This window comes from Anser brachyrhynchus (assembly GCF_964034855.1).
Source record: "Anser brachyrhynchus genome assembly, chromosome: 15".
Classification (NCBI taxonomy): domain Eukaryota; kingdom Metazoa; phylum Chordata; class Aves; order Anseriformes; family Anatidae; genus Anser; species Anser brachyrhynchus.
In genome coordinates, this window is record NC_137733.1 from 16,908,038 (window position 1) to 16,935,698 (window position 27,661).

The 27,661-nt window shown below is 58.9% G+C and overlaps 1 protein-coding gene across 1 annotated transcript; it reads left to right on the top strand.

Annotated features, from left to right (window-relative positions):
• Nucleotides 1–1,088: 1,088 nt before the first annotated feature.
• On the top strand, nt 1,089–27,329 carry GRID2IP (Grid2 interacting protein). The gene is made up of 21 exons (XM_080556248.1): nt 1,089–4,643; nt 7,941–8,195; nt 8,654–8,739; nt 9,057–9,126; nt 10,028–10,122; nt 11,794–11,977; nt 14,399–14,553; nt 15,943–16,360; nt 16,417–16,738; nt 17,180–17,297; nt 17,455–17,780; nt 17,971–18,384; nt 19,249–19,336; nt 20,327–20,404; nt 21,133–21,329; nt 21,773–21,928; nt 22,707–22,793; nt 23,258–23,387; nt 24,259–24,377; nt 24,807–24,971; nt 25,277–27,329. The coding sequence occupies exons 1-21, from the start codon at nt 4,609–4,611 to the stop codon at nt 25,346–25,348; spliced, it is 3,570 nt and encodes a 1,189-aa protein (XP_080412374.1). The 5' UTR covers nt 1,089–4,608; the 3' UTR covers nt 25,349–27,329.
• Nucleotides 27,330–27,661: the final 332 nt, after the last annotated feature.

Below are 27,661 nucleotides of genomic sequence, written 5' to 3' on the forward strand. Positions count from 1 at the left end.
GAGGCACATACAGCTGTGTGTTTGCTGCTCGGGCATAACATGAGCTGCTTAACCTGCAGTCTGTCATCGAACAGGTTTGCTGCTGAGCAAGAGCTTTTAATGCTTTTAATAACTCACCAAAAGGTGGTGAGAGACTCCCATAGGCACTGGATGTGTAGGGCTGTGATTTCATTTGGGTTATTTCCATGGGGCTCAGGACTGGGAAAGGGGCTGGGTTGTGGGGCTCAGGTTCAGCCCCCTGGCAGAGCAGCCCCAGGCCCCCGTGGCTGTGCAAAGCCCAATCCTGCCCACGGCTACACCCCGCAAGCAGGGGAGGCAGCGCTGTGCACCCATGCACCGGGACGAGCCCTTCTCACGAGTGTGGGGCAGGCGAGGGCAGTGCCCACCGGCAGGGGCTGGGGAGGGTGCTGGGGGCGATGCCGGGGTCCCCAGCGCTCTGTGCTGGCAGCCCTGGGCTCCGGTGTGTGGTGGTGGCAGTGACAGTGGCAGTGTCCCACTGTGGGTGGCCGTGGGGCCTCTGCCAAGCAGAGTCAGGCAGCCGGCACGTCCCCGTCCACCCCTGTCCTGGTGCTGGCCTGGCTGCATCTTCCCCCTGCACCAGCTGTGTTTAGTTTTGGGCTGCTGCCACTCTCCTCCTTCCCGTGCCCCCCTGCCCAGGCTCTCCCACACGCTCCCCGCGCGGTGCTGCTGTGCAGCGTAACCCAAGACCCCGGGACTCAGCACAAAGCTCAGAGCTCGCCCTCGCAGGGACCGCGGCTGCAGACAGCGCTCCTCCTCCGGCTGTCCTCGGGCTGGGCTTTTTCGAGGTTTTTTTTTTTTTTTTCTTTCCATTTAGCTCAAATGGATTCCATCCTATTTGCCCAGAATTAAGCTCCTGCAGATTTTAATTTGCTGACATTTTCTTCATCCGTTTGGTTGTGGATAGCAGGGATAATGCACGTGCTGCGCCAGTTCCTCCCTGCGCTCAGATCCCCTGCCCATATGGTTGGTCCGTGTAGTAAAAGTGCACAATTGTAGTTCTGCTCAAGGATGATGACAAGCAGCAGCGAGGGGGAAAGATGAGCTGTCTCGGGTAAGTAACGAACAGACCGTCCCCGGGACCCGAGGGGGCTGGGAGGGGAACGCTTTTAAAGCAGCTTAATTCTCAGATCTAGCAACCCCCGGCACTGCAAAAACGAGATGTGTGAAAAGTTAATTAACTCTTATTGCATCCGAGCTGCTGCCGCCAGAGGCTCCGTGGGCATCACAACTCTGCCGGCCGGGGGAGAGGGAAATCTCTCGTTTTGTGTGCCTCCATCGCCTGCAAGCGTCAGAGCCGGGGGAGCCGGGGGTTCGGCTGCTCCGCTCCCTGCGTGTGCAGGGCTGCAGCGTGCCGGGAGGGGAAGGGGCAGGTGGGTTACGTGGGGCAGGGGGGTCCCGGGGGTGTGCGCCTCGCGGCACTGCTCTCGTTCCGAGATGTCTCCAGCCAGGGCCGAGCTGCAGCTCCGGCAGAGGAATCGCACCGGCTCTGCACCGAGCAGCGCCGAGGGCTTGTCCTGGGGCTCAGGGGACAAAGTGGCCCCGAGTCACTCGGAGGCAAGTGGTACGGACAGAGCCTCGCCTGCGTTTCAGTGAGGCTTAGAGCTTGTGAAACACCGCATACCGGTCCGGTCGCCGTCTCCCTTTGCGCTGTCCCCCAGCACCATCCGTCCCCATGCCGGTGCTGTTTCGGTTCCTGGCAGCGACATTTGAAACATCTGTTTCAAGCAGATGAACAGCACAACTGCGGGGTGACGGAAATCACACAGATCTCCCCTCTCCCCATTGACCTTTAGTGTTACAAAAGCTTGTGCACTGAACACCAGCGCGGATGCCCCGTGCGCAGGCACCGTCCCATTAACCTGGATTTGATCAGTGGGAGGTGTTAAGGTCCAGGGTGCGTTAATTCAGCGGGAGGCAGCTCTCGGTTTGTTTAGGCTGTTACGTGTTGTCGTGGGTCTCCTTTAGGTCATTCTGTTGTGCTTCACTCTGCTGCAAGGAGAATACAGTGAGCTGTAGTTTGTCACGTCACTTCTTCGGCCGCAGCACGCTGCCTTTGCAACAGCCCCTGCTCGATTTGGGAGCCGAGGCAGGGAGCAGACGTGTCCCCGCTGCTGCAGGGGCTGCACGGGGGCTGAGCTGCAGTGAGCGCGCTTGTGATTGCAGCCACTTTTGATCCCTGACAAAGATAAAATCGCTGCCCAACAGGGGTTCTCTTATCACGGGAGAAATTCCACCGCCTTCATTTTAATAATGCTCCAAACAATCTATTTGTCTCAGCTTGTTTTTCACGGCAATAAAATCGCTTGGCATGTCCCCGTATTAAAATGCACCAGCCATCTGTGACTTTCTCTGGATAAGAAATTTCATTTTATCAGGATTTATACAGGATAGATCGCGCTGCTCCCCTGCCTGCCCCCCTCCCCACGTCTCCCTGCCTGCAGGCTTTGGGGAAAGCTTTCCTTCGCGGTGGGGCTGGAAGTGCAGCTCGTGCGAGGCACAGGCGATGCTGAGCCCGCTGCGTCGTGCTGCTGCTGCCGGGCCCTGCTGCCCCGGGGTCTGCGCAGGGCCGCTGCACGGCCGCGTGGGCAGTAGGACGATAATGGAGGAAAAGCAGCTCTGGTTTGCTTCCGTTATAAAAAATCACTAATCTTATAGCCAGACATATGTTAAATGGCCCAAAAAAGGAATTAGGGCAGCAGGAAAAAAAATGTGCCAGCAGTGAAAGCAGTTGGGAGCGAAGTTCCTTTTATTGCAGCTGAGTTCAAATAGGTCATGACCAAAATGCCTTGGTGCAAAATCTGTTATGGGATTAACTTGGTTTGACAAGTCAAGCTACTGGTGTAATGCAGATTTTATCAGCGGAGCCTGCTTTCACACCAACACTGATTTGCAACTTTGATTTTGGAATGCAGTTGCCTGGTCTGAGGGGTTTCTCGTGTCTTAAACATGAGAAACTGCATTTGTCCTGCTGTTCCCACACTGAAGAGCTTACAAAAAATACCCCACCTGCGTGGTGCAGGCACCAGGCTGGCAGGGGAAGGTGACCGGGGGGCTCTCAGGGCATGTAGGGGTCCCTGGCCGGGGGCTGAGTGGGCTGGGAAGGCGCTGCGCTGCGGTGGGCTCCGCGTCTGCGCTGCTGGGTGGAGGAGCACCGTCAGTCCTGTTCCATGAGAGCAGCGGGCACCTCTGCAAAACAGCTGCGGCCAGATGAAGGATTACTGAGCCTTCCATTCTGGGGGGTGGGATGGTAGCCCTGCCCGCACGGAGAACCCACTGTGAAAACCAGAGGTCTGCGCCCACCGCCTGCAAGTGCCGCTGGCTCTGCGGCTGTGTCCCCGCGGGGCTGGAGGGCAGCGCGGGGCTGCCGGCACAGCCCTGCCCGTCCCCGCCGTCACACCACGGGACGAGTGCCCAGAGCCCGGTCAGTAGGGGAATCCAGGCAGGGAAAAGCAGATTAGATTTGAGAAGATCTGTGCAGTTCCTTACTGTATGGGTGAAGAGTTTTCTATCACAGAAGGATGTGAAATTTAGCATTGCAGCTTATTATCGGGGCAGAAGTGTTATTCCAGCTTGGCAGCTGTTTATACGGCATAATTTAGACATAATCCAAATGTAGCTCAGTGTTTTAATCCACCCTGGGATGTGTTTTCTGCACAAGCGAGAGACTCAAGGTCAGGTCTTTGATGGCTGTTTTGGGGCTAAACCATACATTTTTCATTTTTCTTTGCTTTGCTGCCTGGAGATCATGTCTTATTTCTGCAGCTCCGGAAAGCTTCACATCCTCTTTATCAAAAGACAGTGCTGTGTTTAAAGACGGCATTATATAAAAAACAGTTGTGGGTTTTTTTTTTCATCTTCTATCCCTAACGCAATGCGCGGCTGCGTCACCCTGGGGGTGAATGATGGGGGTGAATGATGCCCCGCAGCGCAGGTTTGGGCCCACGATGGCAGAAAGCCGAGGTCGGGTCCTGGCCCTGCTGTCGGTGACCCCACGAGCCAGGGCTGGAGCCGGTGGCCACGGTGGCCGCAGTGGCTCCGCCGTGTGTGAGCATCACCACACCCGCGCAGTTGCTGTTTTCCTTTAAGGTTTCTCACCCATTACAGCAGCATGTAATTTAAACAGAAGCACTTTAGAAGTCAACTAATTAGCACCAGCGAGGCATCCCCCTGGAGTTCGGCGTGGAGCCGTGCCCTCCTTTCTGTGCAGCATCCTTACCAGAGAGTTCCAGCTGGAAATTACAGAGGCTGCAGTTTTAGGGAAAGCAAAAGGCTTCGTAGCCGGATTTCGGGGCAGAGCTGGAGCTGGGGAGAAGGGAAAGCAAAGCAGACATTAGAGCAGAACTGATAAAAAAGGAGGAGGACGCGGTGCGTGGTAACCCCGGCGCTCGGAGGCGAGGGCGAGGGCAGGCAGCCCAGGCGCTGCCGGCCGCCCATCTGGCCACGCTCCCCGCACCGCGGGGTGCCAGGGCAGGGCCCCGCTGGCACCGATCGGCTGCTGGATCCACGTCGTGGGCGTGAGCTGAGGCTGAATCTCAGCTGCATGAGGAGCTGAAGCGTCTCCCTTTTGTTCCCGCCGCACCTGGACAAATGGGAAAGGACCGGAGTTTCTCTCGGCATTTTCGGTACGTCTCTGCTCTGCTCCTCCGCGTGCGATGCCTGGGGTTAGATTTACCGGGCAGGGCTCGTGCTCCCACGGGCACCCCCACGATGTCTCTGCTGCTGTTCCCCCACACGTGGTGGGGCACGGCCAGCGAGGGGACCACGGCTGCCAGCATCGCCTTGGCCTGGCCAGATCCTGCTCCCCCACGGCTGTGGTGCGGGGAGCTGGGGGAGTCGGGCAAAGCTCAAGCAAAAATTGGGGCTGGGGAGGTGGGAAGAGCACTGCTGGGTCTGACTTGGCTCCGTGACCGTAGCCCACCAGCAGGCTGCTTTGGGGCGCTGCCTGGTGCCGGGGTGGGAAGGGGCGCGGAGCCGGGAGACCTCGTGGCTGGGCACCACGGCTGGGCCCCAGGGAGCTGGTGTGAAGTTGTGGGTCCTGCAGACGCGGCACAGCACCAGCGCTGGGCAGCACCCACTGCAGCTTTCCAGGGCAGGGGAGGCCCCTGGGCTGGCGGGGGCAAGAGAAAACCCTTAGCAAGTGCCAGCTGAGGAAAGAGGAATATCCGTGAGGAGATAAGCTGCAAATGACCTGTCTGCGAGTTTTGATAAGAGTGGGCAAAGACTGAGATGTGTTGACCACCCTCTGCTGAAGTGAACCTCAGGGTGGAGAGCTGTGACGGGGCAGGGTAGGCGGGCTTCTGCCGGCCGCATTTCCCGGCCCCATGGGAGCATGCAGCAACTCGCAGCGCTCGGGGACCTCTCCTGGCCTGGAAAATGCCCTGGATTCACATTGGTGCTGGTGCAGACTGAGTCCTGTTGAAGAAATGTCCTGGTACTCCACAGAGGAGGGCTGTCAGTGCGCTGGGGCTCTGCAGGGCTGGGGAGTGGGCGCAGGGCCACTGTGCCCAGGGCTGGGAGCTCCTTTCCCATCCCCCCTCCAACAGGGAATGCAGCCAGTGCTGACATGGAGCACACGAGGAAGAGGAGAGGGAGGAAGCCGATGGTGCGAGGCCGGCGTTGCCTGGCTCCCCAGCACAGGCAGCCTGCGGGGCTGCTGGACCGCGGGGTCCCCAGGTGCTCACGGGGAGAGCCCTGCCACAGCATCCCTTCGGGGGGAGAGGGAACCCAGCTGGGTGCTGGGCAGGGCTGATCCCAGGGACGGCCGGACGTGGCGGGGCAGCTGTGGTTTCCCACAAAGTGCCGGGCACCATCCGCCCCGTGCTGGTGCTGGTGCTGGTGCTGGTGTCGGTGTGTGCTGCGTGGGTGCATTGCGCTGGAGCTGCAGCATCAGCCCAGCACCATCCCCTGCGCCGCCTTGTTGCTGCGTTGCTTGTTAAGGACCAGATGTGAGCACACGCAGTTTCTCAGGCCATCCAAAACACTAAAGCACTGCCCTGCAGGTCCCCGAGCAGCGCCGTGGCCATTCTGCACGCTCCGAGGCCACTCTGGAAATTCTCTGCAAAAGGTTTTGCAGGAGGAAAACCATTTGTGTGCTCTAATAGGATTATTTTTACCAGTCATTTTGCTCCTCTCCATTCTAACACGAAGTTTTACTTTGAACACTGAGCCAATCCGTAGAGGAACGTGTCTTTGTGCCTGCTACGAGCCAGCTGTACTTTGCTCCTCAGCTCCTTTCTGTGCGCCCGCAGGTGAAGTAGCCGTCAGTGCAAAGTGGGACAGTCCTGCTGACGGCAGTGGGACCGAGTTAATTTGGCCAACTGAAATGGGAGCGCGCTCGTTGTGCCTGCGAGGGGCCCGGGCCATTCCCCAAGGGAGGGGAGCGCAGCCCGGCCCCGCTGCTGCCCGGCACTCGCCTCCTCCCAGCCGCGGGGCCGCAGAGGCCTGCGTGCAGCTGGGGGAACGATTCATTAGCAGAGTTTCACTCTTTTCTAGTTGCTGCTTCATCACAAATTGACTGTGAATTGCACCGATGTGTTACTTGTTTTAAATTATCACCAAACGCTTTGTGTGAGCATGTGTCAGCATCGGGCCCAGTTGCAATCTGCCTGCTCCGGCTCAGCGGGAGGGCACGAGCCGCTGCTTTGAGCTCTGCCTGTCCTCAGGAGGCAAACGGAGACGTCCTGGTCCTGGGAGGCTTGGGCTGGGAGGTCTGCTCTCCTCCAGCTTCGTCCAGGCTTTCAGGTTCCTGTGGAGGAGACGCCCAGGAGCCCCCCAGGAGCCCCCCAGTAGCGCACAGCCGGCCGCGGTGCTCAGCAGCAGCCTGCCCGCGGCCCTGCCACCCCCTCTGCGAAACGTGCCCCCGGCGCCTGGCGGCGACACCCGCCGCGGGTGCCAGGCCTGCTGTTAGCGCGCGGAGGTGAGGAGCGGTAACGAGGCGCACGAGGCGGTGTCTGGCGAGCGGGCGCAGCTGCGGCAGCGAGCCGCGGCCCGGGCGCAGCGCGCGGAGTTGCTATAGAAACACCAGGAGATAACACCTCCTCGAGGAGCCCCTAAATGTGCAAACGGAAAGGGTGGGAGGAGGTGAACGAGGTGTCGGTGTTCTGCAGCTGTGATGGCAAGAGGAAAAAAAAAAAAAAGAGAAAGGAAAAGCGTCTCCCCCGTCGCACCAAGCACGGGAGGAGTGCCACAGCCCGGAGTGAAAGCCGCGGGGCTCTCAGCAGAGGGCCTGGGCAGGAGATGGGCAGCTGCACCGTATGGGTCCTGGTGGGTCCTGGTGAAGGGGCTGGGTCTGGAGGAGCTGTTCTGGGGGCTCTTGTGCAGGGCTTGTCTGCCTGGACAGCAGGGACAGGGAGAGGACCCAGAGGAGGGCAAAGAGTCTCATCCTGCTTTTGCTAACACCGCCTGTCCCGTCCCCTCCAAACACTGCTCCGAGCCACAGCCCTCAGCAGCAGCGACGTTTGCAGCAGGACAGGCTCCACAGAGTGAGGTTTTCCCCCACAGGGCTGGCTCCTGGGCTGCTGTTGGGGGAAAAGCAGTTAATTTGAGGCTTGAGCAGAACCCTGTCATTGGCATACCAGGGCCAGTGGCTGAAGAGGTCTGGGATGGGACACAAGGAGGAACAGAGCTGCTTGAATTGGTCTCTGCAAGTGGAGGGCTCTGAATTCCTCTCCCTGATGGAGCTGTGCATGGGACAGAGCAGATGCAGCCAGCATCCCCGGTGTCCCCAGGGTTCCCTCTGTTCCTGACATCCCCGGTGTCCCCAGCCCGGTGCCCTGGAGCTCACAGCTCCCGCATGAGACTGACAGCACACGAGGGGCTGGTGCTGCTCTGGCCTCTCCTAGATACAGCCGGATCCAAAGCTCTGTGCCACGGCCACCTCGACCCCGACCCTCACCGCCCTCCCTTGTCCCGTCTGCCAGGATTTTCATCCCCAAGAAGCACCGGCAGCGCTTCGACGAGGTGGTGTCGCAGAGCCTGATCAGCAAGCTGTGCCGCTCCAAGAGCCAGCAGCACAGCAACCGGCTGCGGCGCAGCCGGAGCGAGGACCACCAGGAGCGGCTCCTCGTGTCCACCCGCGCCAGCTCCGTGCCCCGCAGCCACGAGGAGGCCAGCAGGAGCCTGCGGAAAAGCACCTCGCTCATCACCAGCAATGTGGCCTCGGGGGCTGCCCGCAGGTAACGCCTCCCTTGGGTGCCCCCGAGCTCACGGTGCTCACAGGCTGGGAGGGGATAGTGGTGTGCTGTGTGGGTGCTGGTAGGGATGCAGGATGCTCGGCCCTGCTGATGGGCCACGACGCCCAGGCGCACAGCAGGCTGTGTCACCCTGCCCTGCCCCAGCGGTGTCTGGGTGCCAGCAGCAGCAGGAGGGAAGGACACACTGGTGCGCAGGGGATTAACCCACTTCCCGCTGCCCATATGGCCAGAGCTCAGCAGCCCCGGAGCACCGAGCTGCCCTGGTAGTGCCCTGCTCTGTTCCCAGCCCCAGACAGATGGAGCAGGACGGGGTCTGTCAGCAGAGCCGGGGAATCCTCCCAGGAAGGGTCCAGGAAAGGGGGCTCTGGTGGGGCTGAGGGAGGAAACAAGAACTGAATGCTTGTCGGGCTCTGATGTCTCATTTGCTTTTTCACCTGCAGAACAGTGCGGGTTTATAAAGGCAACAAAAGCTTTGGCTTCACGTTACGTGGACATGCACCAGTGTGGATCGAGTCTGTTCTGCCAGGTAGGAAAAGCTGCCCGCCTCAGGAGTCAGACCTCTCTCTGGTCCGAATGTGAAATTTTAAGTGTTTGTTGTTTGCTAGAAATAGCAAGAGGGACTTCGACAAGGCTTAGTGATGGAGTCTCCCAGGTTGAATAATTAATAACTTTGGTAGGATTTATCTTGGTTTTACGCACTCCCTGTTTTGAAAGGTAGGAGGCGTATTTAGTGAACAGTCTGAAACCACACCTGCTTTTGAGTACAAGCTGGGTGCTGGCATCACTGAGCCCAGTGGGCAGGGGCCCGTCAGCTGAAGCCCCTCTCCTTCCCTCCACATGCAGGGAGCCCGGCTGAGAAGGCTGCGCTCAAAGCCGGAGACCGAATCCTATTTCTCAACGGCCTGGACATGAGGTAAGAGGCTCCTTAAAGCCCCTGGGATCAGGGGGGCCCTGGGCAGTGGCAGGGGGCCAGCACGGTTGTGTTCCTTGTTCACCTTTGTGCAGAGACCAGAGCTGGGTGTCCGTGAGAGCTGGCTGTTGGGGCATGAGGGTTTTTGCCCCATATGGACATCTCCTGTAATATTCTCTTATAAAACTGGCTCTAAGAGGAGTACTTCAGCTCCAGCCCTGCTGTTCCTTGTACTTCACCAGTGCAGTGGCAGCAGCCCATATTTCATCAGCTTGGACTTTCTGCACAAAAAGCAAGAGCAAAGGGTTAGAACAGGCTACGTGATAAGAGAGAGCGATGAATATTTAAAGGTTAAACATCTGATGCTTCTTCTGTCAGTGCTTCAGTTCTCACATTTCGGCTGATCCAGCAAACTGCTGGCTGATGCAGCACAGCCAGAAAACAGAGGAAACCCAGCTGAAGATTGTCCTCTGAGCCCACATTTTGGCAGGCCCTGTCCCAGGTCAGCCCGTGCCCTTCCCACGCAGACCGGCCTGCCTACAGACATGCATTTCACACCCACCTTGCATTTACTCTCCACACAGAACGGGGACAGGCAGACAGAGACCACAGCACTACCATTTAAATGGACAGTTATCTGCTGGGTCTGAGCCTAGCTTAAAGCTGGCTTCATGTAGCACAACAGCTCCGTGGGGCGCTCACACGCGCTGACTCCTTGCTGTGGGTACACCCAGGGTGTCACGGCGTGATTCACACTGCCCCGTCTGATCAGCACAGGGGGAGCCAGACAAGGATGGAGAGTCCAGGGAGACTGCAGCAGGGCAGCAGGGGCTCCGAGCAGCCAGCCGGGGCTGTTTGCCAGACAGAGGAGGGCAGCTCTGACCAGCTCCCCTGTGCCCTGCAGGAACTGCTCCCACGACAAGGTGGTGTCGATGCTGCAGGGCAGCGGGGCGATGCCCACCTTGGTGGTGGAAGAGGGGATCGTCAACTTCTCCAACGGTGAGCGTGCCGGCCAGGAGGGGCGCGGAGTTAACGGGAATCCCAAATCCGAGGGCTCCCACATTGCCATGTCAGGAGGGAAGCACCACACACCCTCATGGGCTCAGCACGCTGCAGGCACTGCCTCCAGCCGAACGCTGCTCCTCCTGCTGGGGCAGGCGGCTGCTGGCTTTCCGGGGTCAGGCTCAATCCCCGGCCTGGCTGCTGCCCAGAAGGCTCAGTGTACTGTGAGATCGTCCTTGACAGCCCTGTCCAGCGTCCTCCACATGCAGTCTGTGCCGTGTACTTGACCGAAGTAATCCAACCCTGTGCATCCATGGTCGCTGTGCAAATATCACGGTTGTGCACGGACTGTGTTGTTCAGAAGAACTGCTGCTGCTATGAATAATTTAGCTCACTGCTGGTGAGCGTGTCAGCAGGAGGAGGGTATCTGGGGTGATGTGGGTATTTGTCAGTGATTTCAGCACCACAGCTCAGCACAGGGCTTGCTGCAGTGTTTCCAAAGCAGGGTCAGTGCATTATTGGGGTGCTGCTCTGCAGTGCAGGAGTTAGTGAGTGGCTCATCCAGCCAGAGCAGTGACAGACTCCCCCGAGCTCCACGTTGGCAGCCCTGTGCTACCAACCTGATTGCACATACCCTAGAAACAAAAGCAAGATCTTCACTGCTCATCGGGAGGGCCAGGGGCACTCAAAACCCCTTGAAAAAAAATGAGACGGGATGGGATTTCTGCCCCCAGAGCCCTGGCCACATTCCCGTGTTTGAGCACATCCCAGGGCTCGGGGCCAGGTCCCTCTCCCAGCTGGGACCATCGCCCCACACTGCTCCAGGCTCAGCACATGAAATGCCCAGCAAAGCAAGCGGCCTCCCCTTCCTCAGCTTGCTTGCAGGTAACTCTTGACTGGTGCTGCCCCTTGAAGGGGGTGATTATCGTAAAGTGCTTTGAAGTTTGAGCACAGGCTTTGGAGAGCAAGAGAAGGAATGCTACCCATGTTCCCAGACAAGTGCAGAAGCAGCCTGACCAAAGAGCTCCCCCAAGGAGCAGCCCAGGCAGAACATCCCCACCCATCCGCAGCAGGTTACTGGGCCTGCTGGCACAGCCAGGAGTTCAGGAGCAGCCAGCCCAGCTCCCCGTGGCTCAGGACAAAGGCAAGGGCAGCCCCAGCTCCAAGCTGGCCAGAAAGCAGCCTTTTATCAGCCATCCAGAGACCAAAAATCTGTTTGATTCCCCCCCCCGCCCCCACCTCCCTGGTGCAGCTATGTGTGCACCCGCACATCAGGCTGTGTATGTCCATGGAGTGAGGTGCTCATGCTCTGAGGTCTCCCTTATCAGAGAGATCTTACCTGGAAAACCAGGAGGTGGAGCCGGGTGTGAGTGGTCTGGGGGCAGGCATCAGCCTGAAAGACCCCAGCAAGACCAAAGGCACCCCGCAGGGCCCAGCTGCTGCATTCACCAGGGGGCCACAGGCCAGGGCACCCAGAGGCAGGTTGCAGCACTGTGGCTCCACAACCTGCGTGGTTTTCCAGGCCCCCCGGGAGGCACAAGCCAGCCCCAGCCACACCTTTCTCTCACTCCTGCCCAGCAGACAGGGCTGCTGCAGGGCAAGCCCCGTAGCCCCAGTCCAGCCCCTTTCTCTGTTGAACTTTCTTTTCTCTCTACCTGCGCCTTGCAGACTCTGACTCTGCTGAGTCCCCGACCGCCTCCTCCGCGCTCACCTCCCTGCAGTGGGTTGCAGAGATACTCCCCTCTAGCATCAAGATTCAAGGGAGGACCTTCCACCAGCAGCTGGAACACCTGCTCACTCCACCTGAGCGCTATACCATCTGCAAAGCCCTGGAAAGCTTCTTCCAACATCGGTAACTCGTCAGCAGCCCCACTCCTCTAACACTGCCAACTGGACCGGTAGCGATGCCCATGTCAGGGTCAGCCCCGAAGCAGGAGCAGACCTCAGCCTCACGGGCTGTCAGCAGCGAGCTCTGATCCCTTTCTCCAGCTGTGCATTTCCCTCAGGGAAAGAGCTGAGGCACGAGCCCATCTCTCGCCAGGTGTCCTGGCGGTCAGACACATTAGCTTTGGAGGTCAGTTCCATCTCCTTTCCCCCCCCCGCCGTAAGATGACCTTGTGTCCCACAGCACAGGCTCTCTTGCTGCCTCTGGCAGTAATCTCACCACGCTCCATTCCCGACTCCTCGCTCTTTCCAGCATTTTGTCTGCAGCAGGACAGCTGCGCAGCCCTCATCCTGTAGCTGCACACGTCCTCCTCGCCCTGCTGCGGGGCTAAAACCCATCCCTGGGCAGCACCTAGACTTGCCGTAGTGATCTTGTTTTCTGCCCTTGGTCTTTAACCTTCCCACACAGCAGTGCAGAAGCCACTGCTCAGGGTGCTGGGAGGTGCTCACTGCCCCCTTCCACAGCTGCTGCCCCAACCGAGCCGTGCTGCCCAGCTGCTCCCCGGAGCCCAGGTCCCACCACAGGCTGGGGATGCACCAGGCAGAGCCAGGCAGGCTCCTGCTGCCTTCATGCAGCACTCTGCTTTATAAAGACAGATAAGGATCTGAATCCTCAGTTTTACAGGGAAACACAACAAACCCCTCTGTATTTAGGTCACTGACAGTAATAGACAAACTCCCAGCAGCAGCTCTAGGGCTGCACCACCACGATGCGACCAGAGCCTTGTGCTGCCCACGAACCTGCAGGTGCTGAGGGAGGCACAGCTGCTTGAACCCCCCACCAGCAGCTGAGCAAACCCTCCTGAGGCCCTGCAGTCACTGCCTCTGTCACAATAAAGCAGAAGTCATTGCTGTGAGCTCTCCTGAGACCACTCTGCTTCTGCGGGATTCCCCCAGCGGGCATTTGGGTGAGAACAGCTGCTGCAGGACGAGGCACCAGCCCCTGGGGTCTGCAGCTGGGAAACACAGACCCGAGCTGAGCAGGGCTCTGCATGTTGGGAACTGGAGTCCTGCAAACAGAGCCAGGCAGCTCCCTCTCAGCAGGGCTGTTTCTGGGGCCATCGCCTTCACCTGCCCCAGGGCTGCACGAGGGGCATGGGAACCCCTCTCCTCCTGAGCTTGTCTCACCTGTAGCTGCCCCATTTCATGATAATTCACCATCAGCTAATCGTGTGCCTGCCCCAGGGTGAACCAGCTGTGACCTGTAACTGCTCTGAGAAGGGCAGAAGTCCCAAATATTAAGTTCACGTTGCCTGCAGGCTCAGCAAGCAGATAGCAGCATTTCCCAGCTGTGAGCACAGGAGGGAGCAGGACACCCACAGCTGGGTTTTGGCCAGCTTACAGCTTGGAGCCAGCTCGCCCTGTCCACAAACCAGAACAGCGAGTTCAGAGGGCACAGCAGTTTCTGCCCCTGCAGCACCTCCAAAATACCAACCTCTGAGCAGGGAACAGGCTTCTGGCAGCCAGGAGCTGAGCCCAGCTCCACAGAAAAGGCAAAGTAGTGCAGAGCTGGAGAGCAGCTCAGCAAATGACCCCTTTCACCCCTCAGCTCTCCCTCACAGACCTGGTCCCTGCTCATTAGGGGGCAGGGACACTCCACTTGGTTAACATCAAGACAACAGATCTGCTCTAAATACAAGGTCTCCTTCCAGTTCTTCATAGGAAATTCTTACTATTGCTTCTACAAGCAGGATGCAGTAGTCACAGGAAGCTTTGACCTCAGATCACCACCTCAGCTTCTCAGCAGAGGAGCAGCCTGACCTCAGCTCTCAGAAGGCAGTTCTTCCTGAGACAGCCCTCCTTCCCTGGGCTGCCTCATCCTCCTCCCTGAATCGGGTGCTCAGCCCTGTCACTCTCAACAGCCCTTCCACCACCTCCACCCACCACAGAGCTACGTGAAGCAGAGCCTTCAGCCCAGCCCTCGTGTCCGGTGTGCTTCTACCTGAGCCTGCTTGCTGCCATCAGCACCTCGGGCCTTGCCAGAGCATCTCTGCCTTCTGGTGCTCCTTCAGCCAGCTCCCCCAGAGCCCAGCCTGCCTCGTGAACCAGGTTTTATAGCCTGGCTGCCAGGTGCTGCTGGGCCCAGGAGATCACTCTGTGCATTAGCACCACCTGCACAGCTCCAGGTCTCTGACATCTCGCCCTGAAGGGCTGGGTCCCTTGCTGGCAGCCTGGCAGCTCTGCGTGTAGCTGACCTGGTGTGCTTGCACCGAGGGCTCAGGCAAGCCGAGACGCAGGCAGAGGCAGGACGGGAAGCACAAAGCTGTGTGATGGGGCTGTGCAGCTCAGGACGTGCTCACTGCCTAGCCCTCTCTTTCCAATTTTGCAGGAATATTGACACTCTTATTGTGGATGTGTACCCGGTGCTAGACACACCAGCCAAGCAAGTCATTTGGCAGTTTATCTACCAGCTGCTGACGTACGAAGAGCAGGAGCACTGCCAGCAAAAGATTGCCAGGTTTCTTGGTTACAAGTCCTTGGCAGGTGAGAGGAAAGCCCGCGCTCCGGCAGGGACGCGCCGAGTCTCGCAGGCCCCCAGGGAGCTTGGTGCTGCCCCTTGCTGCCCCTGTGCAGAGCGTGTCTCCGGCTTCTGGCACCGATGAGGGTTTGATCTGTAACCATCAGGCTGAGGGCTGAGAGGAGAGGTGGTGCTGGTGCAGTAGCAGAGGTTGTCTGTGGCAGCAAAGGGCTTCAGAAGCTGCTCAGGAGGTTGGAGGTTAGGAAGGAAATGGATGGTCGAGGGGCAGCGCTTGGCTAAGAGAGGCGGGCGACGGATGGCAGCGGTGTCTGTCGGGGTGTCTGCAGCAGTCAGCCCTGCACGGGCACCTGCTGTTAACGCTGGGGTAGGAGGAGGTATCTCCACCTGACGATGCCAGCGAGGCGGCAGGAGTGCAGCTCGCCCAGAGACATCGCATGTCCCTGTCCCCTGAGGGATGCCTGCGGTCCGCCTCTGCTGCCAGCATCGCTTGTTGCTGTGGCAACACAAACCCAGCTGTGGCTCGGTGAGGATTACGGGCTCTGCACTCAGGCAGCGGAAAGTGGAGGGCAAATTTGGACTGAAATGTTTTCATCTTTGGATTTGGGCTTCTTAGTCGCTTTCAGATTCTTCTATTCTAGGCCATTTGCATTTTGTTGATATGGTTGTTTTAGACTCAGTGTAGGTAAAACTGTATGAAAAAGGTGTTTGAATTCAGAGAGACATTTGGAAGAGCACAGTTCTTTTGGCACAGCCTTTCCCCTCACAGGGATAAACAGCTGAGCAGTCCTGGTGCAAACACCCCCTGTTGTGCGTGGCAAACTGATGGGTATTTGCTCACCTAATTTGCACAATTTCCACTGCTTTTGTGTGTGCAAAATCATGGCCCGATGTACCTAAATTGTTGGATATTCCGAGGAGCTAAGACCCTAAAAATGGAGTTTATAAACTTGAGAAGATCTCAGGGGGAAGTCTGTGTATTTGCAGTTAGCAGCCCATGTCAGGGATGCCAAGCAGGTGTCCCCAGCCATGGACGGATGAGGATGGTGCTGAGCCTCCCAGGACCACGCTGCGCACGGGTTGCTCCCTGGCTCCTTTCGGCCTCTCAGCAGCGAGGGGCAGCCTGTGAGCACCCCAGGTTCTGGCTGTTCTGGTGCATGATGTGTGTCCACGCATGGGAGCGGGCTGGCTGGAGATCCATGAATTTTGGGTGGTTCTTCACCTGGGCTTCTTCCAAACTCAGTGGCTATCTCTGACGTTTGTGTGTATCGGGCTGTGTGACCGTCAGTCTGTCGGATACCAGGGAGAACGATGCTCTGGTATCCTCGTCCTGCAGCGGGGCATGGCGGGGGTCCTACACGGCTCCCCGTGTCTCACTGTGCGTCTTTCTGCTGCAGCCGAGCCGGAGGCAGAGGAGCGCTACCGCAGCTCCGTGCGAGCGGCCTCCCTGTGCCGGGGCAGCCTTCGGACCCCCCGCCCCGAGGAAGGGGGGGCTGCAGGTGGGTGGCAGGGGGCTGCGCGGGGCTCCCGCTGCGGGGAGGAGGGCGCTGGGGTCCCACAGGCTGCACCCGAGTGCTCTGCCCCAGGTCGATGTCCTGGCCTGTCCCTGAGCACAAATGGTGGGAAAAGGTGGAGGTCAGCACGGAGCGGGCCCCAGGTCTTTGTCTGGAAATCCCTGCTTTCTGGAACAGCTGAAACAAGCACTTCCAATAAGAAGCCACTTGGGCTGAGCCTGAACGTTGTTTCCAGCCCCTTCCATTGCTCAGAAGTGAATTGCGAGGGTCAGCAGCCCGTGGGGTTTTCAGTAACCAAAAAGTATATTTTGTTTATTCTCATTTAGACAAACTGAGTACAGAGAGGTAAGGGGCAAGGCACAGGAGGACCGTCTCTCAGCTGTGCTTGTTTTCTGGTACACGCCATGTTTTACTGCTGGGTGGCTGCTGCTGCCAGCTTCGCTGCACGCCCGGCCGGGGCAAGGACGGGTCTGGGCCAGGCAGAGGATGGGAGGGACCTTCACAGGTCGGGACTGTCAGGGGCTGCTGGGGGCATGTGCAGGACAGGGGGCTCCTGACGGATTTGTGTCTTCCTTCGGCAGGTCAGAGTGACACCGTGGAGGTCCCGGTTCGCCTGATCCCTGGAGAGAGGCAGGCTGGGGACGGCACGTCCCTGCCAGAGACCCCCAACCCCAAAATGGTGCGGCTGTCACCCGTGGGTGGGAGGCGGGGAGGGCTCCTGGCAGCGCTTTGCCCCAGGAACATGGGACCTTTGCCTTCATGGGGAGCATCGACAGTTTGACCCCCTTCATGTTAATGCAGGAAAGCAGCAGGCATGTGTCTGTGTGTCAGCACCTGCTTTCTGTGCCTGGCAGCATCCCTGCCTCAGAGCTCTGCTCTGGGCAATTACTCAGCTTTAGTACCGGGGGGGTCTGTCCTTGTCTTCCTGCAGCCTTGTGGGAGGCTCCTGGGGAGCTTCAGAAAAGGCGAGGTAGCCTAGGTTTGGGGCGAAGCAGTCCCTTAAAGAATAAAAGACATCTGTGCTGGCTGTCCTGCCCCAGGACACTGCACGTCCCTGGGGGGGGTCACAAGCCAGGTCTCAGTTCGGGCACTGGCAGCAGCTCTTTGCCCTTTTTCCCAGATGTCGGCTGTCTACGCAGAGCTGGAAAACCGCCTGCTCGGCAGCTTCGCCAGCAAGATGGGCAGTGCCGCCCTGCACAGGGCATCGCCTCCGGCCCCAGAGCCAGCGCGCACCGCAGGTACCGTCTGTCTTCCCATGGCTCCCGTGAGATGCAGAGCTGGGGGGGCTCGGGGGGGCTCTCCTGGTGCTCATCGCGGTGCCGGGCCCCTGGCAGCCCGCAGGAGGGGCTCTGGGGAGCACCGCAGCAGGACCCCCGGCAGCGCCCTGTCCCGCAGGTTCTCGCAAGTCGGGGATGCCGGTCTCATGGCCGAGCGACCCGCTGGCCTCCCAGCAGTGCTACTACCGCCTGCACAGCAGCATGCCCTCCCCGAGCAGCACCGAGTCCAACCCCTACGTCAGCCTGGACAGCAGCCCGGCCCCGTCCCCCCGGCACCGGCAGTACCCGCTGAGCCCGCTGTCGCGGCGGAAGAAGCTCTTCACCTTCTCCAGGCCCCCGCGCAGCCGCGACACCGACCGGTTCCTGGACGCCCTCAGCGAGCAGCTGGGACACCGGGTCACCATCGTGGATGATTTCCTCACCCCTGAGAATGACTACGAGGAGGTGAGCGTGGTGCCGGGCTTGGTGCGTGTCTCCACCAGCCGTATGTGGCAGCCTGGAGCAGCCCGTGCCGTGCTGGGGACACGTCCCGGGGCCGGGCTGGGGGCAGAGGGGGGCAGGACCCCGCTGAGGCTGGTGGCCGGGGATGGAGGACGAGGAGCCTCCTTCAGCCTCTCCCCTCTTCCCCACCCAGATGAGCTTCCACGATGACCAGGGCAGCTACGTCACCAACGACGTCAGCAGCAGCGAGTACATCAGCAGCAGCGACGAGGGCAGCTCCCTGACCTACTCCACGCTCTCGGACCACATCCCCCCGCCACCGCTCAGCCCCCCTCCGCCGCCGCCCCCCCTGCAGTTCCACGACCCCCAGGCCGTCCCCGCTAAGGCAGAGGCCGCCAAGGCGAGCGCGTCGCCTGCCCCCAAGTCCCTCATCAGCCACCTGCACCCCATCCCGCCCCCGCCGCCCCCGCCGCCGCCCCCCCCGGTGCCCTGCGCGCCCCCCCTGCACCGGGGGCTGCTGCACCGCAGGAGCGAGACCAACCACATGAGCGTCAAGAGGCTGCGGTGGGAGCAGGTGGAGAACTCGGAAGGGACCATCTGGGGGCAGGTACGGCCCGGGCGGGGGCGCGGGGGCTGCAGGAGGTTTTATCAACGGGAAACCACAAGCGCGGGTGGCAGCGGAGTGGTGGGGAGAGCACCGAGAGCACCACGGGGCAAAGCAGAGGCAAGGAGTGAGGCGAGGTGTGCTAAGCCTTTGGCCTCATGGACTTGAGGTGATGGAGGGGGATTCAGGTCCCTGTAGGGAGGAGCTGGCTTTGGTGGAGTTCATCTTCCAGCCCCTGTGTTTCTCCTCCTGCCCTGAACAGCTGGCTGGGAGCTGTGGGATCACCTCCCAGTCCCACAAGTACTGCCCGCACAGCAAGCACTTGAAGCCCTGCATCCCTGTGGGCAGCTCCCTCTGCCCCGGCACTCTGGGGAACAAGGTGTTTCTTCCCGGTGATTTTTTGGATGCAAAGAATTCCAAAAACCTCTGGAATTCGTACCTGATCCTTTAGTAGAGCGAGTGTGCCCCAGCAGCAGGTGAGCAGCAGTATCGCTCTGTAGGACTTCAGCTGTAGGACAGCAGCGAAATGAACCTGTGGGGCAGCAAGGCCAGCCGCAGGGACAGATGGAAGCGCTGACAGGAGTCGTCTCAGGGCTTCCTCCTCCCTTCTCAAAAGAGAGTGGGTCCCACCAGGTGAGCTCAGCACCTTGTGTAGAAGCCACCTCCACAAGCAGTGAGCTATTCACAGGTTTTCAGCGGGGGATTTACGATGGCTGACTCTCCTCTTATAAGGACGGTGCCATCAACGTGTCCTGGGCTTTTCAGAGCCCGGGGTGGCCTTGGAGGGAAGGGGCACAGCGCAGGTGGCAGTGCCCGCCGGTCCCCGGGGACAGCACAGCCACCCGCCCGCTCTTTCTCCTCCTGCAGCTCGGGGAAGACTCGGACTACGACAAGCTGAGTGACATGGTCAAATACCTGGACCTGGAGCTGCACTTCGGGACGCAGAAACCAACCAGTAAGTACCGCAGCTCTGGGGCGGGTGCTGGTGGCAGGCGGAGGGCAGGGCGTGTGTGGCTGCGGGGGCCGCGGGGCTGAGCGGCCGCCAGGCAGCGGGGTGCTGGCTCTGCCTCGGGGCAGCACAGCAGCGTCCACACGCAGGGTGCTGTGACCGGCGGCACTGCAGGCTGTTAAGGTGGAGATGGTGTCGCTGTCTCCCTTAATCCTCCTCGCTGCCGTTGTCTGTTCTCATTGTCCGTTGTCGCTCTGCGTTTCAGTCGGGCTGGGCAGTGGAACTCGGCCGGACGGTTTTGCTCCCGTTCTGCCTCCTGCTCTCATGCGCTCAGTCAGCACTGCCCGGCTGCCCCCAGGCTGTTGGGTCCCAAAATGCTCCTCATTGCCGCGACAGGCCTGGCTTTCAGTAGAGCAGAGCCCTAAACCTGCAGCACCTTTGTGCACGGGCTCCGCTCCCCGTGCCTGTGAAGTGCGTGGCAGCCAGCGGTGCTGTGTAGTGGGAGCCAGCTGCAGGCTGGGAGCAAACTGCAGCTCTGCTGCTCGAGAACTCGGCCCTGAAAAAGCTGTGAAAACATTTCTCTGCCCATAGAGGGCATTACGAGTAATGTTTTTTGTTCTACCCATGTAATGTATAGCAGTGACAGCAGACATGGGCAGGCCCAGCTCGAGTGGGCAAATTCAGACGGGCTTGGTGGTGGAAGTGGGACGAAATGGGACCCTTCTCAGGGGCTGTTGTTTCGGGGATGTTTCTGGGCAATCTGGGATTTTCTGTGTATTTCACCTCTTGTTTTACCTTTTTCAGCTCCAACTGCGTCCTCCATTCAGGAGATCTTTGAATCGCAGAATTCAAGGATTCCCGGAGCCATTGCTGTGCGCAAAGCATCAGCTCTCCTCACTTTCATTCATGGTTTCACTGTTTTCAGCAGTTTTCTTCCCACTGGAGCCGGCTGAGCCTGTCCTTACCCATGATTAAATCTCTCAGTTTCTCTTCCAGAGCCAACTCTCATGCCTGAAACCTTTAAAAAGAAAGACGTGGTTGAAATTTTGTCCCACAAAAAGGCCTACAACACATGTAAGTAAACATCGTGGTGAACGTACCCGCAAAATGGGCCCCGAGATGGGACCAGGGATGTAGAGAACTGGAAAGGTAAAAGGAAGGAGGCTACATGAGCACAATCCCAGGAGCACAGTCCCAGCACGGCTCCTCTGGCCGGAGCTGTTCTTGCAGCCCAGCAGAAGCCGCTGCGAGTGGCCCCCGGCGCTGGGCTCAGCCCGGGCAGGGGGACAAGGATGGGAGCGGGATGGGATGTGGCTCATTGGCCTCCAAGGGACAGGGGAAGAGTGGTGTTGGGGCTGCCCCGTGCACCGAGGGGGGTCAGTGCTGCACCTCCAGTGCTTGTGGTGGGGAGGAGCAGTGGGAGGGCTTGGTGGGACCTGCGAGCCCCCGTCTCCCTGGGCTGCAGCGATGTGGCAGCGGGGGAGGCTCCGGGCATGGTTTCCAGTTTCCACAGTTTCCCAGATGGACATGCTGGGGATGTCCTTGCAAAATTTTGCAATAGCCTGGTAGGGGTCTGCAGGGGCGAGTGACTCCTGAGCCACCCCTACAGCCTCTGCAGGGCCTCGGGGGGTGGAAAGCCCTTCCTCCTTCCAGAGCTGACCTTGTCGGTGTGGGCACACGAAGCCCAGGCTGCTCTCACACTGCAGAGATTGCGCTTCCCCTCCCAGCCCCATCCTGCCAGGCAGCCCATCCCCAGGGCTGGCCCTCCTCCCGGCCCCGCTGATGTACGTCCCTCCCTGCAGCCATCCTGATCGCCCACCTCAAGCTCTCGCACATGGAGCTGCGCCAGATCCTCATGACGATGGAGACGGACCGCCTGGAGCCTTCTCACATCAAGCAGCTCCTGCTGTACGCCCCGGATGGGGAGGAGGTGCAGCGCTTCCAGAGCTACAAGGAGAACCCCGGCAAGCTGAGTGAGCCCGACCAGTTTGTGCTGCAGGTACCTGCTGGCTGGAGGTGCTCCGGCTGCGGGGCCCTGCCCGTGGGATGTCCTGCAGAGGGATGGGGGAGGAGGGCGCAGCAGAAAGCACACAGCCAGCAGGGCTCTGATGTGCTCCGAGTGCGTGCTGTGGGTGGGAGGAGCTGGGGGCACCCATCACCGAGACCTCCTGTGGGTGATGCTTGGGCCGATGCCCGAGGTGTCCAGGAGCTCCCAGCAGTGGCAGTTTCACAGCTGAAGCATACCACAAAATTTACTGCATGCTAAGAGTGACTTTGCCCTCCTCTGACTTACTTCCTGCTGACACTTGTGGGTATGGGCACAAAACCTCCTCCTGCAGCACCATACCATTTTCAAGCACGGGGAAATATGCCAGGGAGCATCATCCATGAAGGATTTGGTTAAAGGTGACAGCAGTAATTTTCTCCTCCTTTTGCTCTCAGATGTTGTCAGTACCAGAGTACAAGATCCGTCTGCGCAGCCTGCATTTTAAGACCACCCTGCAGGAGAAGACGGAGGAGATCAAAGCGAGCTACGAGTGTATCTGCAAGGCCTCTCTGGAGCTGAAAAGCAGCAAGAAGCTGGCTAAAATCCTGGAGGTCAGAACCGTCCCTGTGGGCAGCAGCTTCTGGGGTCCCTGCCACCCCTCCAAGGCCCACAGAAGTGGCACAGCCCCGCACAGCCCCGGCCCCTGGCCCGCAGGGTCCCACCACTGGGTGCTGGCAGCTGCCCTTTGGCCTGACTCGGATGAGCTGCCCCAAATTAATGCTAATTCATCTGGCTTTGGCTTAAAAAAAAAAAAAAAGACAAAAAAAAAAGCAGGTGGGATGAATGAGAACACGGTGTGACAGAAGGCATTTCCAGATGAGAGATGAACCGCGTTGGTGGCTCCTGGCCAGTGACCCCCAACACCTCGTTAAGTGCCGGGGAGGCAGTGGCTGGCTGCACATTAACGAGCAGAGAACAGGAATCCCGAGAGCCCCAGGCTGACTTCAGGGTGGTCCCGAGGGCCCTGCCCGAGGGCCCTGCCGTGCCCCTAGTGCTGCAAAGCCACAGCATAAGGAGTCAGCCTTTCGGAGGGGAAACAGCCCTGCTGGATCGCTGCTTTTTCTTTAAAAGATCCCCTTAAAGATCTGCAAAATCACGTTGTGCTGGAAGTGGCAAAGGAGCTGATCCAGCCAGCCCCTGGCCACAGGAGAGACCTGCCCGACTGCTGCAGGGGAGGGAAGGGACTCGTGGGCAGCGCTCACGTAAGCTGCACTCTTGGTGCGGCTCTGACCCAACAGCAGGTGCCAAAGGTACCGAAGGAGATGGGGATGGGGCAGTGTAAACGCTGGAGGTGACTGGCCAGTCATTCACCGTGGTTTGTGTTTGCAGTTTGTGCTGGCAATGGGAAACTACCTGAACAACGGGCAGCCCAAGACCGGCAAAACAACAGGCTTTAAAATCAACTTTCTCACTGAGGTAAGGAGAGGAAGCGCGCTCCTCCTCGTGCCGGAGGCACCAGCGCCGGGAGCTGCAGTGACCCGTTGTCACGCCTGCCCTTCTACTGGGTGCTGGGTGCTGCAGCTCCCAGCGAGGGCCCAGCGGCAGGGCAGGGGCCTTCCACAGCACCGGCCCCGGAGGCCTCGGCCCTGAGAGCCCCGTGCGGGCTCCGTCCCAGCAGGGGCACCGCGGTGTGTGCGGGGTGCAGGGATACAGCCCCCCGCGGGGTGGGGGCACTGCTTAGCAGCTCAGCGCCTCCCGTCTGGGTGTTACACACTGCGTAAACACTAAACGTCCCGTCTGAACGTTGATCCATGCAGCACGGCAGGGGACGGCCGTGCAGGGGAACGGACGCAGGCTGAGCCCCCGTGCAACCAGACCCACTGGGTGCTTCCCAAACCTGCTCTGCATGGGGTCTCCTTACTTGTTTTGCTTTGCTGTAGCTGAACACAACCAAGACTGTTGATGGGAAATCCACCTTCCTGCACATCCTTGCCAAATCACTTAGCCAACACTTCCCAGAGCTCCTGGGCTTTGCCAAGGATCTTCCTACAGTGCCGCTTGCTGCCAAAGGTAATCGAACAAAAGCATCTGCACTGCCTCCTGGTTCGGTACGGGTACGGGACTGGCCATGAGCATTGGTACAAGCAGGACGGTGATCCAAGACAAGGGGGAATGGTCCTGAGCGAGAGGAGGGGGCTGGAAAGGCACGAGCTTAGTGGCAGGGGGGGTCCCGGCTGTGACACGCTGCTGCACCCGGCAGTGCCCAGAAACGGCTGTCCCTGTGCTGAACCTTCCTTCTGACACGAGAAGGTTTGGTGGCGAGTTCAGACGTACCTTGTAAGTGCCGATGAGGAGCAGAAGCAGGAAGTGCCAGAAGCCGTCCTGCTCCACCCAGCCCCTGTCTCCATCCATCCCCACTGCGCAGTGCCCCAGGGCTGGTGCCAGCGTTATTCCTGCCTGCAGCGTGCACCACCTCGCAGCTACAGGTTCACAGGCCAGTCACAGGTATTGCACGGACTGAGGATCACACGGCTTGGCTAGCTGCCTTTAAAATAGTCACCGAGATCTCGGGGTTACCATCCGTGTGCGGTGGTGGGGTCCCAGCAGGCTGGCTGCAGGCAAGCCGTGGGGCTGCCTTCCCTTTGCACACCATTGCCTCCTGGTTGCGAGCAATTCCCCTGGGAATTGGTGCTACAGGCGGTAAAGAAAGAAGAAAACTCAGGCCCAGAGATGTAAGCCTTCCCCTGATGAAGGCTGGAATTTGCACCTGGCCCAGCTGCTCTTCGCAGCCCACGGGCAGGCTGTGGGCAGAGCAGGGCGCGTGGAGCTGCGTGTCCCCGGGCAGCCCCGACCCCTGCCACGGCCCCTGCTCGCTGCCCAGCTAGGGGCAGGAAGGCAGCCAGACCCAGGTAACGCTGCTGGCTCCTCTCTGCGCCTGCAGTGAACCAGAGAACGCTGACGGCTGACCTCAAGGACCTCCACACCACCGTCAGCGACATACAGGTGGCCTGCCACAACATGCCCGCTACCGCAGAGGACAGATTTGCAATCGTGATGACTGTATCCTTCTGGGAAAGGGCCAAATCCCCAACACGACTTACTGCCCTCAAGTAAAACCATTTGGTTGTCGTTGTCCCCGCTTGGTAAGCAGCAGCGCTATGCCCACATCTCAGCACTGGGTGAAGTGTGGAGACCTCCACCCTCCGCTCTCTCCTAGCCAAGGTGGGAAACAGCTTTGTAGTGGCCGCCAGCCCCCAGGCCTCTGCATGGCAGAAAGCCGTGCCAGAGAGCTTTCCGGGCCATCTCCCCCTCCAGGGAAGTGCTGCTGTGCCGGCTGTGCATGGCAGCAGGCTGCCCTCGCGTGTGGACCTCTGCAGCAGGTCCTTTCCTGCATCTGGGAGGAAACCTGGCCACACTCACAAGCAGAAGCCATTATTATCTGTACAAGCCCTGCAGTCCGGCTGTTTTCCCTTAAGCCATCTCTCCCAGTCCTTTCTGGAGAGTGCCCAGCCCGCCATGCGCTCGCTGGATGACCTGCAGCACAAGGCCATGGAAGAATTCGGCAAGGTGTTGTCCTTCTTCGGGGAAGACTCTAAAATGACAACTTCAGAATCTTTCTTTGGCATTTTTGCAGAATTCATGAGCAAGTTTGAGGTGAGCTGTATTTCTCAAAGCTGGCGGGGGGGGGGAAGGGGGGGGGGTCTGCTAAACGGGGGTGAAGCAACGGCCGTGGGGAGGGTGAAGCAGGAGCTGTGTCCCCCAGTTAACAAAGGCCGGCCTGCAGCACCCCAGGGCGGGTGGCACCGAGTGGGTAACACTCACTGGGTAGGTGGTGCCGTGGGGCAGTTTAGGGGAGAGTGAAGGCCACAGAGGCCGGTGCCGGGGCCGTGTTCTCCCTGACCACAGCAGCTGCCTTTGCCTGATGCTCGTCTCCTGCTCTTTGCTTTCTCTCCCCACAGCGGGCACTCACTGACGTGCAGGTCGGTGAGAGCCAGCGCAGCCCCAGGATGACGTCCCCCCTTGCCTGGTGACAGGCTGTGGCAACGCGAAGTGCAACAATTTATTGCCAACAAAGTGCAATTTGCTCCCGTTGAGTTTGGTTGTAAATACACTGCTGCTGCCTGCTACCACTGAGCAGAACCGCAGGCCGAGGGGCTGGGGCAGCTCCGACACTGAACGGGCACCACAGACGGTCACAGATGGAAGAGGGGGTGAGGCACGGGCACAGGAAGGCAAACACCGCCTTGGTTTGACAATGGCAATTCTTAGCATCCTTCACTTCAAGTGTATTACAGAATCAAGGGCTTCAGACACACCCAGGTAGAACCCCGCTGCCCTGCGTCCCAGCAGCACACAGACCTGGCACCAGCAGTCGCAGGAGCCCTGTCCCCTGTCCCCTGTCCCTGTGGCCAGCGGTGCGTGGCTGCGCAGGGCCCCTGCCCCTCGTGCAGGACGTCCCCTCGTGCCCAAGCGTTCCCCTCGCAGCTGCAGAGCCGGTCAGGCCGGGATGGGAGCGCTGGGGATGAGTACAACCCCCTTGGCCCCCTGTGCACTGGAGCAGCACAGCGTGGGGCTGCAGTGCTGCCTGCGCAGGTGGCAGCAGCTGGGTGCAGACCACCGGTGGTGGCCCGGAGGCTCTGATGCCTGCCAATGTCGGCCAGTGGCAGTGGGAAGAGACAGCACCTTGCAGAACCCCATGGCACACCTGCGTGGTGCCGACCTTGGGTCCAGGGTGGTTGTACCCAGCTGCTCGGGAGTGCAAGGAAAGCTCCAGAGCCCTTCTGGCCGTCAGCTTTGCTTAAAGGTGCGGCAATGACTGATAAAAGATCTTGTTGATAATTTCATGTCATCAGCCCTAGACTTACCTGAGCTCGCCAGGAGACACGAATCCCTGAGCATTTTGGTGCCTCCTTGTAAAGCACAAAATCCTTAGTAGCTTAAAAATGAGAGGGAGCCCTCTGGAGCCTCGAGTACTGCCCCCGAGGGACAGCACAGCGCAGCCAGAAACGCCTCCTGTGCCCTCTGGTATTCGCTGCCAGGGGCTGGGGTCCTTGCAGTCCCTTTGGCGCACCGTGTGATGTGACCAGTTCGTGCTGGATATACCCAGGGAACTCTAGAAGCATTCGTGCCCATCTTTCAACAACAGCTGATTGTTATTTACATTAATTAAATTCCCTGCGAGCTGTCCCCGGGACAAAAGGGCTAACAGCACCCTGCGGTCAGTGCATGCGCCTCCAGGCGACGCAGCGCCCCAAGAGCTTTGCGGCAGCAAAACTACCGTGCGTTAATATTGTGAGGCATTGCTCCGTGCAAAATGCATCCATTGCCTTTCCAACCCGACATGCTCAAACCTCCCGGCCTGCCGAAGCGCTCCGCAGGCCGCAGCCTCGGTGAGCCTCTGCACGTCGATGCCAGAGCAAGAGCTCTTCCTGCAGCCTGTGCTGAAGCGCAGAATCACCAGCCGGTGCATTATTTATGGGAGACCTTATGACCATCAAATCATCAGTTTTCAATATTTTTTAAACCCTGCCGTAGAAAGTGAAGTATGTTTTCACAGCATTTTCAGTCCATACAGTTGTAAGTGCCAGGTAATTTCCAGCCTTGTGCTGGCAGAGCCCAGCCCTGCCCGTCTCGGTCTCTTCTCTCCACTGACAGTGGTGACAGGGCAACGCGCCCTCAGCTCCACTCCCCATTTTGGGTGTTGCACACTGCATTCAGTTGATTTTTTTTTTTTAATAATTATGTTAAACATTTAAACTTTTGGAGTTTATTTTGAAACTGTCATTAAAAATATGAAAGTGCTGTACATAGATTTTGCTACATGTTGTAACTTTCCAGAATAGTTAGAACTCCAATCCCCTTGGTATTTTTATGTGAATATTTTCAAAGAACCAGAACTTCTGAGATATGGTTATATTATTTGATAATGGGACTATGTATATTCACAATTCAGTCTCTACCCAATGCCTATGTGCTATTCCCAAAATAAAGCTACTGCCTTCTGCCTCCTGACTGCACGTGCATTTACATTCTGTTAAAAATCGCTTGGTACCACAGGTGCAGATGAAGGTGTGAGGAATTCTGCATTTGGCTTTTCTGTGACTGCACACTGCAATATCGGTCCTTGTACCTCCAAGATAAAGGTTGCTGCATCTGACCTTGCTGGTCTGAGGAAAATAACTGCACACTTCAGAAGAGAGCAGTTTGCGAGCAACGTTCAATCTAGCATGATGAATATGAGCAGCAAATTCTTAAAATAGTACGGATTTTTTCTGCAGCCTTCAGAAGAAAGTAGTCAGTGTGCATATGAGCCAGTGAATTGTTTTCCTCTGTAAAGGAATTCT